The 16,835-nt window shown below is 33.7% G+C and overlaps 1 protein-coding gene across 2 annotated transcripts in view; it reads right to left on the reverse strand.

Moving 5' to 3' along the window:
• Positions 1 to 540: 540 nt before the first annotated feature.
• LOC148953264 (protein transport protein Sec23A-like) overlaps positions 541 to 16,835 on the reverse strand; it is a 75,834-nt gene continuing 59,539 nt past the window's right edge. For both annotated transcript variants that reach the window (XM_089088432.1, XM_089088431.1), the window contains 5 exons: positions 13,646 to 13,796; positions 10,796 to 10,947; positions 8,223 to 8,403; positions 3,252 to 3,473; positions 541 to 726 (listed from right to left, as the gene is read on the reverse strand). In XM_089088432.1, the coding sequence (XP_088944558.1) occupies positions 643 to 726; positions 3,252 to 3,473; positions 8,223 to 8,403; positions 10,796 to 10,947; positions 13,646 to 13,796 (790 nt within the window). In that variant the 3' untranslated portion in view covers positions 541 to 642. The remainder of the gene's footprint in view (positions 727 to 3,251; positions 3,474 to 8,222; positions 8,404 to 10,795; positions 10,948 to 13,645; positions 13,797 to 16,835) is intronic.

The raw sequence follows: 16,835 nt of genomic DNA on the forward strand, positions 1-16,835 counted from the left end.
CTTCACAAGAGTGTGCTCGGCGACTTCTTAAGGTTTGTTGACAGTCGGATAGGCAGTGTAGTAATGCATATAGGATAGGCAGACATATATTCGATTATATATATATAGACTTGATGGCAAAAATAATATAGACTTTTTTATATTTATATATTTGTCCCTATTTGTGGGAAAAGAGTTCATAAAAATAAGAATCAATTGCTTTGACACTAGAACCTTCAGAAATAAAAGTGTAATTAACTGGACTGGTTTTTGAAAGGCTCAGTTGGTCTACTATTTGAAAACTTGTCTTGAATAAAATACCCGTAAATGTCATGCCTTGAAACATATTTGCCTTTCTGTATTTTGTCTCATTTCTCAACATGCTAAATACAAACGCTACGAAAACCCTTTAAATGCAAATTCAACAATGCAAAGAAAGTGTCCAGGTGTAATTTATCCACAACCTTTTTTGTTTTTCGATTAGTTAAGACTATTTTGGCAGACGTCGAAATTTGAAAACTTCTAAACTGGGAGACGCTAGCCTATTTGTACTACTTTTTTCCAATAATCAAAGAGATTATATTATGTGGTAACTGACAACAATACAAAAACTTAGAATTAAACGCTTAAAAAAAATAGAATAATAATCAATAATTAAACTTCCTAATTTTGGCTGGATACAACTAGCTTCCTTAGATGTTGGAGAAATACCTCAAGAGAAACATCATCTGTTAGTATAGCTCCACCCTACAAAAAAAAAAGTGAAATGATTTTCATCACACACCAGACCACGCAAGACAAAAAAGATAATTCGATAGAGAATGGTTTTTTTAATTCGGTAGATAATTCGGTACAGTTTAGATGAAAATAACGTATTTTCATCTAAACTGTATATGACATTTTACATCATTGACCTTTTCCCTTTGACTATATAATACGATATCTTTTACTGTTAAAATTTCACTTCTCATGAAAGCGACATCAGTATTTTCATGGGAGAATTATGACTGAACAACACCTTTTTTTTCATTGATAAAAAAAGGCAAGACTTATGATGTTAACGTCAAACTTTAACTACTTTCTAAATTTGATCGTTACCACAAGGCACCTTGACCTCAGATTCTCCGATAACACATTTATACTACAGAAACGGGAAACTAAAAAAAAAAAAAAAAACTGGTTAGAAAAGTTCAGGATATATCAGATTGGTTGGTCAGATTGATTTAGGGAAGACTCATATGGCAATCAGATTTGCATTCATTCAGTTTTTAATTTTCTGAAACAAATAATGATCAATTACTAGTTTTAGTTCAAAGATTGTAGTACCAACAATTTTTCAATTTTTTAAATATTTGGAAAATATGTTCCCACTACCCCCACAATAAGCTATGTTCCCACTAGCTTATTAGAAGTGAATTGTTTAAGTCAGTTTACGAAAAAAAAAGGAATATAAGCAGTTTATGTAAAAGCTAAAGAAAAATAATACGTCACTGGACTTCAGATTCCCTACCAGCGGTAGGCGATCCCCGTTTCATGGCCCTTCAGTCAGGAAGAACAATGGGAGTTGGGGGCCGGTCATACACTGCTTTCGCACTCTTCCAGTTTCCCAGGTACCCAGTTAGAGCTGGGTCAACTCCGGCTGAGCTTACAGAGTCACGCCAATGAGCCCCCAATCCCAACCACATAACCATTGACACCAGGACTCGAACCCTTTTCCTCACGGACAAAGGATTTCAAGTCTAGCGTGCTAATTCCTTGGCTAAGACGGCTCAAATCTAAGTGGAAGAAATAAATAAAAATTTCAGGAGCGAAATTAAAAACTACAAGCATCGAGCAGCTGACTCACAAAGTTCAGGATTAAGACTTACATTTCAAGAGCCAATGATTCCTCTAACTGAGATCCTTGTGTTATCCTTCAAGATTCGAAGCAACACTAATTCAAGTAGTTCATTCGATTTTTTTTTTTTTTATTTTAAGTTTGGCAATGCCTTGTACCTTCAATGCAAAGTTAAAATCCTTTCAAAATTTTTTTGCTTCATTTCTTTGCCAAGGATTAATTCCAAATCATTGGTTTAATCAAGCTGACTGATCAAGCTTACTCTCATTAGAAGCAGATCTTGTATTTCTTGGGCATAACAAACTTAAAATAACTCTATAGCACTATACAATACATATTTATCGGAGCATGACTAATTGATTCTGATTTTCAAAGAAACAAAAATCCTCAATTTAACCTATTTTCAGGATATCTTTCCCATTTTAGCATGTTTTGCACCCTTGAACCTTAAATACAGGTTCACCATAGAACCCCTCTCCCCCCAAAAAAGACTTTCTTGCCAACAGTCTTAAGAATTTTACTACCAATGGGACACAAACAAGAAAAATAAATACCAATAACAATTACAACGAAAGTAAAATAGCATAGAGCTGATGCTGTTTGTTATTGCAATGAAACGGACAGTTTTCTTTTTGAAAAGGAAATCCCAAAGTGAGTAAAATGGGACTCTTTCAACGCATTTAAATTTTATGCTCCTCATACAAGTTTTGCTGTGTTGTATTTTTACAGCCATAGGAGTCAAAGGTTCGACAATTGAGATTTAGCTTTATCCATTTACCAAATTACATTTTTGAAAATCGTAATGTTTTTTTTTTTTACCGAAAAATATATAAAAAAAATGGTAGAAAAGGGGATTATTCTCGCATTTTTTAGGGAGATTTAGTTCATACTCTATGAAAAACAGAAAATATCATAATTGTGGCCCTATGAATGGATACATTTGGAATAAATAAAGCCGTTAATATAAGATACTACAAATGTGTATTTCATAGGTGCCTATACCACAAGTACAGCAAAGGTTAAAACAAGTTGCTTCGACAAAACTAGGCATACGCCTTTCTTCAGACGTGAGTAGGATGGAGGAGAAAGGGAAAATTCCGTCTGGAAAGGGTTAAGTACACGTCAATTTTTTTTTTTAACTGATCAATTAGAGAATAGTAAAAACTAAATTAAACACGCAAACACTAAATTAAACACGTAAAGTGTGATTTTCGTTTCGGTTGAGGGGGGTACGTCAAAGGAATTTTTTAGCGAAGTAAGTTTCAAAACTAAAAATGACATTTCCCCCCCCAAAAAAAGTTTCCAAAAGGCTCCGTCCACCGATCTTGGATCGAAGCTGAAGGGGGGGGGGTACCCTATCCCATCTGCGTGCCTCTACTATCGCACACATGAAGAAGACAAAGAAGAAAAGATTGGAACTAAATCGAAAACTTACTTCTCCATGGTAATTTGGCTGAGTATGGGTAATAGATGGATTCACTTTACTCAACAGGAATCGGGCTTCGGAGGCTCCTTCTTCGGTAACAACGTATCGAGGCACAGGAAAACGACTCGAGACAATCTCTGCTGCGTCCTCTAAAGGAGCTTCCATGAAAACCTTCAAGTGGGCATACTCGGGCAATTGATCAAAACCATGGTTTTTCCAGTAAACAACATCCTAAATAAACAACAAAAGAATTTTAAAAATATATAAAAAACGTCGGAACAAAAGTTAAGAGTTCACGCTAAAAACTAAAATTCTTACCATATTACTTTAGTGATAATTATAGGTGTCCACAGTAAATTTTTTTCTCTCTCCTCAACTATTAGACAAATGAAATCAATTACTACATGAAATACAATCAATTAAATTAAAAATTTTCTTTAATTTAAAAAATTAAAATTAAGAAGTATTCCGTATATGAAAGGGGCTGTCCCCTCCTCAATGCCCTGCCGTTTACGCCAAGATCAAGAGTAACCGAAACTCTAAAAAAACGGAATTTTGATACCAATAGACACATCAAAAGAATCGTGTTTTTATGTTGATTTTAAATATATAAGTGTCGTCAAGTTTAGTCTTACCCATCGAAAGTTACGAGCCTGAGAATATTTGCCTTATTTTCCAAAAAAGGGGGAAATACCCCTCTAAAAGTCATAGAATCTTAATGAAAATCACACCATGAGAATCAGCGTATCAGATAACCTTACTGTAGAGGTTTCAAGCTCCTACCTGCAAAAATATGGAATTTTGTATTAATGCCAGAAGAAAGATCACCGATGCGTGTTTATTTAAATTTTTTTCCAGGGGTGATCGTATCAACCCAGTGGTTCTAGAATGTCGCGAGGGGGCTCATTCAAACGGAAATTAAAAGTTTTAGTTCTCTTTTTAAGAAACCGAAAAAATTTGAGGGCAACTAGGCTCTCTCCCACGCTCGCTTTGGGGGGTTGCTTCTCCTCAGTAGGTCGCTCTTACGCAAAAGTTTTTGTTTGAACTTTTAAAAGAGGTTATTATTCTAATTAAACAGCCTTTGTAATTCATGAGTAATTCCTATGTAACTGGAACAAAAATCAAACTTAAGTTATTATAAGGTTATTATTAATTAAAAAAAAAGTAAAATTAATATTCCAAATTCGTTTTAATTATTAATGTTCGGTGAGCCCGTGATTTGATTGATTGAGTAAATGATTTGATTTGTCTAATAGTTGAGGAGAAAAAAAATTGATTGTGGATACCAATAATTGTCATTAAAGTATATGTTAAATAAAATTAATAGTAAAATTAAATGTAAAATGTAAATAGTAAAATTTAAAAAAAATCTTAATAGTAAAATTAAAAATTCAGTCTACGTAATAGGTACATTCGTATGGTGGAGGGTCAACTTGGAATTGTTTCATTTAAAAAATCTACACAATACAAGAATCATTTGGGGAATCCGGAAAAATTTTGTCGATTCCTAAGAAATTCCAAATTTTTCCAATTTCAATTAGCTGTTCCTAAAGTCCCTAAACTGGAGAGGGCCCCTAAAAAACCCAAAAAAATCGCAAGTCCCTAATAGTCTCTTTTTGCAAGGTTGGGCCATGTCAATACATGAGCTTAGAAGTCTTTTTTAGTGTGATAGCGGCCATTAGTGCCCTGAAGACTGCAGAATATTTCAAGGCTACAGCATCCATGTCTTCTTGATAACGGTGGACGAAGAGATTTGATATCCTTTGCATCTGGACTCAACCGACAGCATCTGTTTCAGTTTTCTATCCCCAAGCCCTTAGTAAGTATAAGATTACTACACTTATGTAATGCCTTGTGGCATAGAGCTTTGGGCCTAGACCATAAAGTATGAAGTTTAGAGTTCAAGTTTCGTACTCGAATTTTCAGCACTAACGTACTCTCCTTGTCATCAACTAAAACAACGAAAACAGGAATGCCGTTCCAAATTATAAAAATTATCTCGAGAACCAGAGAGAGAGCTGAAAAAAAGAGTGAAGAAGAGCGATGGAAGCTTGCAGAAAAAGAAGAGCAAATGCTCGCCTGAACTTATTTCCAGCAAGCAAAGAATAGAGGCTCTTGAAAAGCAAGAAAAAAAAGAAAAAAAAGAAAAAAAAGCTGCTGGGTACATGGAGTAAGCTACTGCCAAGAAGTTTAAAGAAGCCAGAAATCAGCTTAAAATGGGCATTGAAAAGAAAGACCTGATTGAGATTCAATTAGCCCAAACCATGTTGGATGGGTCACTTTTGTTGCTGAAAAAAGATCAGAAAAAAGTAATCAAGAGCTGTTGAAAATACTTAAATACCTATATGCAGAAATGAAGAGAGATGATAATAACTGCATAGTAACAACTACAAGAATGACCAAGTAATTCGTTATTACTCTTAGTTTTAATTTTGAGATAAATGACAGTTACCATCCTGAATCAGTGTCAAGGAAAATACAAAGAGGTAGTTTTGTATTTTTCCAACTTTTGTAGCTTCATAGCAGAAAATCAAGAAAAAAGAAACCTGATAAGATCCATTTAGAAAGCCAAGGGGTCGGACAATCTTGATATTACCCATGTCTTTCCAGAAGATGTTCACGATACATTGCCGACCCTCCTGGTTTCAGATTTATGAGAGATAAGTTTGAGTATCGAGTATGATACTGACTGTGATAAGTCGAGTATGAGTGTTGAATATCGAGTATGATACTGATTGTGATACTTCGAGTATGAGTATTGAATATCGAGTATGATACTGATTGTGATACTTCGAGTATGAGTATTGAATATGGAGTATGATACTGATTATGATTCTTCGAGTATAAGCATTGAATATCGAGTATGATACTGATTGTGATACTTGTAGTGTAGACGACAGCTGGACCAGGTGGTCCCTTTTTCGAAGTCAGGATGGCCCCTAAAGGTCCCCTCCCCTTTCCGTAAAAACAAATCACCAGAGTCCCTATTTTTGACTCCTCTAGTCTGTGAAAGACCTGAACTAATCGTCCAATCAATTTCATATTGTCACCTAAGAGCCATTTACTCACATTTGATAACACATCTTTAACAGTGAGTCACTTAAATCAAGTAAAGTCAAATTAATCCCTTGTTCAGTAATTTTAAAGAAACTATAAAGCAATTTCCTTGCGCATGACGTCCAGAATTGGCAGTAAAAGAAACAATAAATAAAGAATATAATCAGTCTGATCTTCCAAGAATTTTCTTTTTCTGCAGATTCAATAGAGGCTGCCCAGGGTTTGAGACTAATGCTACTAAAGTTTCCGCCTATATAAGCAACACATCACCGACGTAACGAGGAACATTGTAGTTTCCATCAATCTTGTTCAAAGTCAATAAAAATATTACCTCTTTTCTATCTTCTGTGTCTTGGTACATCCTTTTTTTTCATCCATATCTTGGTCTAACTTTTATTTCGCTTCCTCATTAACAGCTACTCTTGGTTCATATCTTGATGTTTACTCATTACCATTATTCTTTTGACACTTTGCTGACTTTTTTTTTTTACAAAAAGTAGTCGACGTCAAGCTAACTTTAGACTCATAATTGACTATTATTTGATTGCCACGGCCAACTTAAATAATTTTAGTTGTTTTGTTAAGTAATTTTTTGAGCAAAAAAAAAAAAAATTAAAAATACACTTTTTTGGACAACTAAAAAAAATTTGTCAATACAACAGCTACAGTCATGTAATTTGTTGTTGATATTTTTCTAAACTACAGTAATGCTTGATTTACATATGAGTAATATTCCCCTATCACGATAATTTAGCGGCCATTTAAGGCAACTTGAGCTGCTTTGTAAAGCTAATTATCCAGTTGAAAAGTCTAACTTTTATCTGGCAACTAAGCAATTTTCCCAGAAATTTTCTATACTACAGCAACATCCATATAAATTGTTCTTTAGATTTATTTTTAAACAACAAGAGTCCATGCGGGCATTCAGTATGAACGTAGGTCATAGAAGAGTTAATCCTATGTTAGCATGCCAGAGATCAAAGTTGCACGATGATGCAACTCATAAAAGAAGATATTATATCATTGTGAACTCCCAGAGCAATGTAATTTTGGGTTGAAGACCGGTCTAGCCGAAGGGGATGTATCGAAAAACATCACAGACAGATTAAAGGACCAGAGATCTACATATTGCATCTGAGGATGATTGGGACCTGGTCACTCGAGTTGTATGCTAAGGCCAAGAAGCAGTTTGGAGAAGAACAAATACTTTAAGGCGGGGCAATTAGTGGCGTCAATTAGCAAAAATTTATAGGAGGGGTAATACGATTTCAAAAATTAGGTGGACTGGAAATAACACCTTTTCAAAATCTTGGGAGGGGGGGGGGTGGTAAAAGAAACAGGGTAAATATCGCCCCCCCCCCAATTGACGTCACTAGAGGCTTCAGATGAGAGTTAAACTGTATTATTTATTTTAGATAGGATTGTTAGGTATGATAAGTTACCACTTGATAAAACACGAGGGTATCTGAAGGGGAGGAGAGGGGGGTCGGCAACCTACTGACCCTTTCTTCTTTTGCCCTGTGTTGGAATGTGGGCCAATTGGTCCATTGTATGGAGAAATGCGGGAAATTAACAGAATTGCAAAAAAGAAATCTCGGGTTTTAAGATTTGAGATAACGAGGAAATAACAAATCTATTACCAAAGAAAGATGCGGGAGGCATAAAGAGACCCAGAATTTCCTGACTATGGGTATGAAACACAGAAAAGTTTTAGAATATGAGTTCCCTTTTAATTAGTTAATAGCGAAGTGCCAATTTGTTTTTATAAGTCTTTGTTTGTTTTTGTATGTCTTGTTTTTTTTTTAAACGGCACTTGGGCTTTAGTGTAAACAAAGTTCTATTCTATTACCTAATACAGTAAATTGTTTTCTTGTGAAACATGAGCAAAACCAATAACTAAAAGCTGACTTCAATAATACTTACAGCTCCATGATAGACAAGAACATGAAAAAATGTGTCCATCAAAAGAATTGTGTCCTTCTTTAGACTTGTGGCGTCAAGACTAACTGGCGTGGATTCTTTCCCTGTTAAGGAACTATACTCTAGCAAATAAGGCTGAATCATTGTTATACCGCTCTCTGTGTCTTCTCTCAACAATATTGACCTATAAAGTATTTAGAGGGTAGAAATTCCCCAACGGTATCAGAATAAGCTTGTCATACCGACACTTCGTACCCATATAAAACTTTATAAGAATGGCTCATTCACAACAATGTTTGACATAAACATGAATAGTACAGGGAAAACGTTCGTAGATACGTCATCACAAACAATGATTAAAAAAAAAATTGATGATTTTTTAAAATTAAACGATACATGCAAAATCTCTTGAGTAAATAAAAACTATGGCCAATTTTTTAAGATAATTTTGAGGCAGATCCTGACTATAGAACTTGACTCGTCAGGAGAGTATTTATAAGGAATCTATGAAAAAAGGTTCACAAAATATTCATAGATCATGCTCATATAAAGGTAATTTTGGGTAATTTTTTAAAGATAATTTTGAGATAGATTTTGGCTATAGAATGTGAATCGTCAGGAGAGTATTTACAAGGAATCTATCAACAAAGGTTCACAAAATACTCGTATAATGCCCACATAAAGATAATTTTGGGCAATTTTTTAAGGTAATTTTGAGATGGATTTTGGCTATAGAAAGTGAATCGTCAGGAAAGTATTTATAAGGAATCTATAAACAAAGGTTCGCAAAATATTCATAGATCATGCTCATATAAAGGTAATTTTGGGTAATTTTTTAAAGATAATTTTGAGATAGATTTTGGCTATAGAATGTGAATCGTCAGGAGAGTATTTACAAGGAATCTATCAACAAAGGTTCACAAAATACTCGTATAATGCCCACATAAAGATAATTTTGGGCAATTTTTTAAGGTAATTTTGAGATGGATTTTGGCTATAGAAAGTGAATCGTCAGGAAAGTATTTATAAGGAATCTATAAACAAAGGTTCGCAAAATACTCATATGTCATGCTCACATAAAGGTAATTTTGGACAAGTTTTTTAAGGTAATTTTGAGATATAATTTGGCTATAGGATGTGACTCGTCAGGATAGTATTAATAATGAATCTATAAACAAAGGTTCACAAAATACTCATCATGCTCACATTACAAAAGTGGCTACGGAAAATTTAAAGGAACTCAAGCCAGTTCAATATGGTCCAAATTTGGCAGATATGCATGTTTGTCAACATCAGCATATGCTGACACTTAGATGCATGCACAAATATACGATTTGGAGCCTATATTGTGTATGCCACAACCCTAAAACTCCTTTTCTTTTGGACATTTCTATCTTAGAAACACTGAAAAGTAAATAGACTAGATTCTTACACACAGAAAAGCGATATTCCCCAATATTATTTAAAAGAACTTTCTGAAAAAGAAGTTTTTCAAAGGAAATAAAAGAGCCATGCTAAACTTAAGATCAGCAAAAATATATCCCTATAATAACTCAAACTAAAAAAGACTAGAAATTACTATTGAAGAATAAATGAAACCCGAAACGAACAGAAATTAAATAAACAATCATAGCGAACATACAGACAGCAGGTACTAACATAAATGAATAAATAAAAATTGTACGACCAAAAATTAAACTGAATATTAAAGTCATAATCAAAACGAACAAAAATCACTGCACCTTTGGACCCAGAAAGGCACAAGATTAAAATAAGGTCTTATTTTCTCCCAAATTTTGTCAAAATTGCACTTCGTTCTGGTAGACGTTCTTGTTAAAAGAATCCAACACCCCCCCCCCTCTTATTCACGGAGCTAGGATCGTCTCTAGAACCCCATAAAGCACAAGTAGGAAACTAGCTTTTTCATCCACTTATTTTGATTTATATTTGCCAGCCCATTCCGGTAGAAGTAACAATGACATGTTTAAAGACCCCTTTTTGAGGAATCAATAAGAAGTTTAATTTGGGACCTAGAACCGTTTTACTTTACTTCTTGTTTATACTATAATTTATTTAAAAAATCTATTTCTTCTTTTTGGAAGATAACTGTAAATTGTGTAACTTTTCATTATCGCTTCACGCTCTTTATACTACAAGAAAGTTTCAAATTTCTACTTCTTATCGTTATCAACTGCTGATCACTGATCCCAACAAAATCGAAACAAGGAAACAAAGAGGAGAGAGGGAGGAAGGGAGAGAGAGAGTGAGAGAAAGAGAGAGAGAGTGAGAGAGAGAGTGAGAGAAAGAGAGAGTAAGAGTGAAAGAGTGAAAGAGAGAAAGAGTGAAAAAAAAAAAGAGAGAGAGAGAGAGAGAGAGAGAGAGAGAGAGAGAGAGAGAGAGAGAGAGAGAGAGAGAGAGAGAGAGAGAGAGAGAGAGAGAGAGAGAGAGAGTGAGAGAAAGAGAGAGTGAAAGTGAAAGAGTGAAAGAGTGAAAGAGAGAGAGAGAGAGAGAGAGAGAGAGAGAGAGAGAGAGAGAGAGAGAGAGAGAGAGAGAGAGAGAGACGAACGCATATTGACTTGTAAAATGTGGTTTCGTCTGGACTGTTATTGAAGAACTGAAGAAAGGGCGATCGTCTAAAATGATATACAGCTTGTGGGAAAAATACAACACTTTGAGGCCGGACAAACGACTCCGGTTGATTTGACGTAAAAGATGAGAACTTCTGGCACTAAAATTAGGAATAAAAATCAAAGGGAAAATTTGCTATACAAAAAAGGTGGCTTGACGTAAAATTATAACTCAGGGCCTCGAATATATGAGTGAAAACAAGTTAAAATTCATAGAGTTGATAGGAAAACGATAAACTAATTTAGGTGAATACTCCGTAAATCTAAGATTAGAGATGACCATTTAAACCAGCGATTCTTAATATGGGGAATGAATCCTCTTTGGGGGTATAGGAATACACTGGTAATTCATCTCTAAGAATCCGTTTGGGAGTTATATTTACAGCTAATTTAAGAAACCATGATTATTTTCTTGGTCGGCAAGTGAGCGGGAAATAGACCTTGATAGTCAATTCCTAAGGGAATAAAAAGACGTAGTATGCGAATTCATTTTCCCCAGTTCCCTATCGTAGAACTAGCTTTAGTTAACCCGAACCAAGATACCATCCTTCTTCACCCAAAAAACGGCAAAAAGTTCATCTTTGTGTTTTTGTTTTTATAAAAAAAATTTTATAACATCTTATGAATTTGAACACATAAGTACAATACAGCAAACTATCGCAAAATGGAAGCAGGCAGTCTTGTTAGTCTTTATTATAAAAGCTTTTATTAAATAGTTTTATAATTTTTAGTAAAAATAGTTGCTAAGTCTCTATTATTATATATTAAATTAAAACTGAAGAAGGTTACAGTAGCACTTTCAAGTCACTGTCAGGTTCTGTCCAAGTGTCATTACTATTATTATACGCGTTGCTATTTTAAACAATCTCCGTGCACCTTTTCTGTAAGAATGGAAAGCGGTAAATTGTTTACTATAAATTTAATAGAAATACAAGCGACTATCACGGTTTTAGGAACATACATTCTCTGTTTTTTTACTTATTTTGTACTAGCAACACGCAGAAAGTCTGACTTATCTCAGAGGAGAAATGTTTTTCCTTATACCAGTCATTGCATCACTGTAAAAGTAGCATTGATTCCATAAAATAAAGAAAACATCGCCAATTTACAGTATTTTTAGGTTATTAATAACGGAAAACGAAAAATAAAAATAAGGAGGTAAAAGGTAGCGATTTCCAGTGTTTTTTTTTTTTTTACATACTCTATCTTGTCTTCTATAAAGTAGCGAAAAAAAAAAAATTCTCAACGAAATCTCGAAAACCCCCTGTCAGTCCTAATACTAATATACCCAAATATTGAGAAACTTAATAAAAACCATTCCAAATATTACCAAAATCATTTTCGTGTAAAAGAACTGAACGAAGTGAAAATTTACAACAGCAAAAAAATGCCCCCCTTCCCGCCTCCACTGCGGCCTCTCAGAAGCAAAAAAGTACGGAATTTACTCTTTTTTTTTCAAAATTTAAGCATTTAAACACAGTGGATGACTCTTTATTCTTAATTTTCGTATGAATATCCCCAGAGAATGAGAGCGGATTCGAAAACAGAGCAAAACAAATTAGGCTATCGAACACTGCATGACGCAGAGACAAAATCGCAAATTTAAATTATATATATTTAAACACATTATCTACACTCATACACATAAACAAATATTATACCTCATTCTTACTTTTTCCACCAAACCGTTTATACGAGGGTCATTCAATAAGTAGCGAGATAAATCGATGTAGCTCAGAAACGATTTACTTAATTAACTTTGGCAACATTTCAAAACAATCCCCGGCAACATTTATCCGCTTGTTCCGTCGTTGTTAATTTATGTACACCCCTGGTTTGAGCTCGATACCGTTTTTGCAGCTGATTTTAAACCCTTCTCCATTGGATCGAAAATCTTTTCGACGTCGAACGTTATTTAAGGTGTCCAAGCAAATGAAAGTCTATTGTGTGAGGTTAGCGCAGTATGGGTAATTTGGAACGATCTCCCACTTCGTTTGTTGAAATGTTTCTTGATTAGATAGTGCCACATGTGGGCGAGCGTTGGTATGAAGAAAACCCTTGTCACACCCCTAGTTAAGAGTCCACGACGTATTGAGCAGGCCGTAAGTAGGCGTAAGCAGGCATTCTGGAATTCACAAAAGCCAACCTATTACGGTTATATTGACGATCAGTGAACCATGAACAGCCAGTATTACAACGATACACTCTAAAAAAAAAAGCCCCGCCTTTCCAGTGAAAAGCCATGGACTTGACTAAAGGTTCGACTTTCCTTCAAAATAATGTGCGCCCATATGTGGCACTGCTAAATCGAGAAACAATTAAAAATAGTTCCAAATCGGCCCTACAGCCCTGACCTCGCCCTTCCTACTTTTGGACCCGTTAAAGAGGATCTTCAAAGAAAACATTTGCGATCCAATGAAGAAATTACAAATCAGGTGCAAAAGTAAGTTTCTCGATCAAGCCAAAACTTTTGATGCCAAAAACACAAAAATTTTGTTTTGTATCAAACAACCAAAGTATTGTATTGATTAAATAAATAGTTTGTGAGGTACAGCGATTTGTCTCGTTACTTATTGAATGACCCTTGTATTATAAAACTAGAACCACAAGGCATCTTCTTTTTAAATCTGCTTCGCTGTTTGTTTAACAGAATTACCCATTTCCTTTGACCGCTCATTTATACTGTTGAAGTTAAATAATTGCAACTTGCTAGATTATTTTCTCAATTTAAGGACGTTTCAGATGCAGCTGTTTTCCTTGGAAGATCTGGACAGACGGCTAGACTACCAAAAGACTTACTATCTTAATGAGATTTCTATCCAGCCATCTCATGACATCAGGCGCATCTTCCCTTTCTAGACGGAAGACTGACAGACGAGCAAGCAAAACAGCAGCAGCGTCTTGGTCAAACCAATCTCGTATCATTGGATCGTCGGAAGAGGTTAAATAACTAAAAATGTACAATGACCTTCAATAAAATTAAATATATATATATATATATATATATATATATATATATATATATATATATATATATATATATATATATATATATATATATATATATATATATATATATATATATCCAAAATTCCATTTTCTCTGCTTGGATTCAATTAGCTCTGCGACTGAGCCTTTTCACTCTTATGCAAGCTATCATGGTAAAAGCTAAAATAAGGTTCGATTATGTTAGTTTAGGTTAAGTTTGATTATAAATACCAGATATGGTTAAAAACCTAATGGTTTTAATATATATATATATATATATATATATATATATATATATATATATATATATATATATATATATATATATATATATATATATATATATATATATATATATATATATATATATATATATATATATATATATATATATATATATATATATATATATATATATATATATATATATATATATATATATATATATATATATATATATATATATATATATATATATATATATATATATATATATATATATGTAGCATTTCGTAGAGACGTTACGTATTCTTTCATTCAAGTCATCCATCTTTGTGACATTTCTAGAATCTTTTGACCAATTATAATTACAAACTGATGATTCTTGTCTATTATTGTCAAAAGCTGTTTTGGCCCCGATATTTAATATGTCCCTTTCTGTACTATTACTTATTAAGGCAAAAGAACTAAACACAGACTATTAGGTCTCTGGCGAGCACAAGGATCGTGGTAATGAGTCGGACAATGACCCAAAAAGCACAATAAAACAAAATAATCTTAAAAAAGCATGTGTTTTTTTTTTATTAATTAGACATTAGAAGCTCTATAGCGCTATTACTTAAACTCTACAATGCTCAATAATCCAATGTGTATTTTGCTAAGGGATAATTCTTTTGGTAACATTTGACAACTGTATCACTTAGGGGCTTGTTTTATCCCACCAAAGTTGTCAATGACACCTGCCCTTAACAACACCCAACAATTAAGAACTTGCATATACCTTAAAAATACAATATTAACGCCAAAAGTGGTAAACAAAATCGACAGCTTTAGGAAAGATTTATATCAATAGGAAACATTTTGCTGTGGCATGGAAGAAAATGGAGCTTGCGAAAACCCTTGCTGTTTGTTCAAGTTAATACGTTTATTGTTACTCTGTGTCACTCTACTGTTTAATACAAGTGAAAAAAACTATGACTTTAAATCTCAGAAGTTTTTCCGCCAATGGACAAGTCTCCTGAGGTATTTCGGCCCTTTTTTATATCTTCAAAGTTTTTACCGTAATGAGGATCGCAAGTTGGCCTCATTGTTGCTATTTTCTAGGGCTACGGGCACTAGAAAATCTTTCAACTCAACGAGGTACGATTACTCTGTGGTAATAGGAGGTTTTAAGTTTTATACCAGCCATGTACGGGCACCACAGGTATGTTCCCGTTTATATTTCTATATTCTTTTGATTTCGCGTGACATTGTATTAGAGTCGATGAGAATTCGACCCATAATCTGTTTTTTAGCAAAAAAAAAAAAAAAAAAAAAAAAAAAAAAAAAAAAAAAAAAAAAAACACATGCCAGAAGGTGCAGAAACTAATATCTAAAATTGGCTCATCCCCGAGTTATTGGTTCTCCGAAATTAGGATTTGTTGTTGGAATTTAGCATCTGAATCTATACAAAATTTGGACCATAGTAGTCAACGAAAAGATTTCTATATTACCTTGTAAGTATGGTTCTAAACCTCAAAGAGCCACCTGTTAAGGGGTCCTTTGTTTTTTTTTGTTTTTTTTTTTTTAGTTTCAAAATTTACTGTTATTAAGTTGCAATCGATATCATATAGCCCTTTGCAAAATAAAATCAAGCAATAACTGAGACTAAAAAAAAACTGGAAAAGATTTAAATATTTTTTAGGGCACTTCCCTGAAAAATCACTTTGTATAATACAGGTTTTGTATACACTTTCTCTTTTTTCCAATCTCTATCTAATCTCGCTATCCCTAACGTAAAATATTCGAACCAACGACAAAAGAACATATAAAATGATCTTTTTTTTTATCTGATCTGAACTTAAAGTATTAGAACCTAAAAGAAATTTCGTCGACTACAATTCGGACTACAAAGAACATAATAAAAAATCTATGCCACGGCTTAAAACCGCATACCGGAATCCATCATTTACAAGGCAGAGCGAGCTGCCTTGCTATATTTTTCCTAACTAGTAGATCAGCAGAATTTTTCAGAATTTAATTATAACAAATGAATATCTAGTGGGCTGATTTTTTTTTCCCACAAAAGAGAAAAGAAGAAGCAATAACACTAATTTCACTTCTAAACTTAACGGCAACACAGCGCTACTTCTAGACGTTGCACCGATCACCAAAGCTTTTGAATCAGCTGAATCTTTCATAATCAATGACAAACTTCTCAGTAATTCACCTAAGTGTGAAAACTTAGCTAACTAATACCAATATGCTATTCTATAACAACTTATACCACCCTTTAGTCTCAAAATATCACCATACTGATTTATTTGCTTCCTACCAAAATTAAGACAATGACTCCTTAATTACAGCAGTTTGTTAAAAAAAAAAAAAAAAAAAAAAAAAAAAAAAAAAAAAAAAAAAACTAGGCACTTAACCTCTATGAACAATCATATTTTCAACTTCCAGAATTTTATCTCTTAACTTCCTGACCATCAAATTTAAATTCACTTTTACCTATTCAATTTTCTCCCTATAAACCTCAAATAGTCGTTGCGCTTCAACAATATTTTTATTTTTACCCCGAAGAAATTTTCAGTAGAAAGGTATAGAAGAACCTTCTACTTTGAATTGATATGTAAATTAAGCGAATCCCCTCCACATTTCCAGTTTTACCGCTCATTTGAGGAAACTTTCATAACGTTCTATTTGCCCTTCCTTTTTGCTAAATTCCTGAAAAATTTCTGCCCGCCTAAATTACCAAAATAAAACTAAATAAAGCATCCCAATAGTTTCTCTCTTTTTTGTT

The sequence above is a fragment of the Artemia sp. Qi Xiang Cuo genome, chromosome 4, assembly GCF_049724085.1.
Source record: "Artemia sp. Qi Xiang Cuo chromosome 4, ASM4972408v1, whole genome shotgun sequence".
Taxonomy (NCBI): domain Eukaryota; kingdom Metazoa; phylum Arthropoda; class Branchiopoda; order Anostraca; family Artemiidae; genus Artemia; species Artemia sp. Qi Xiang Cuo.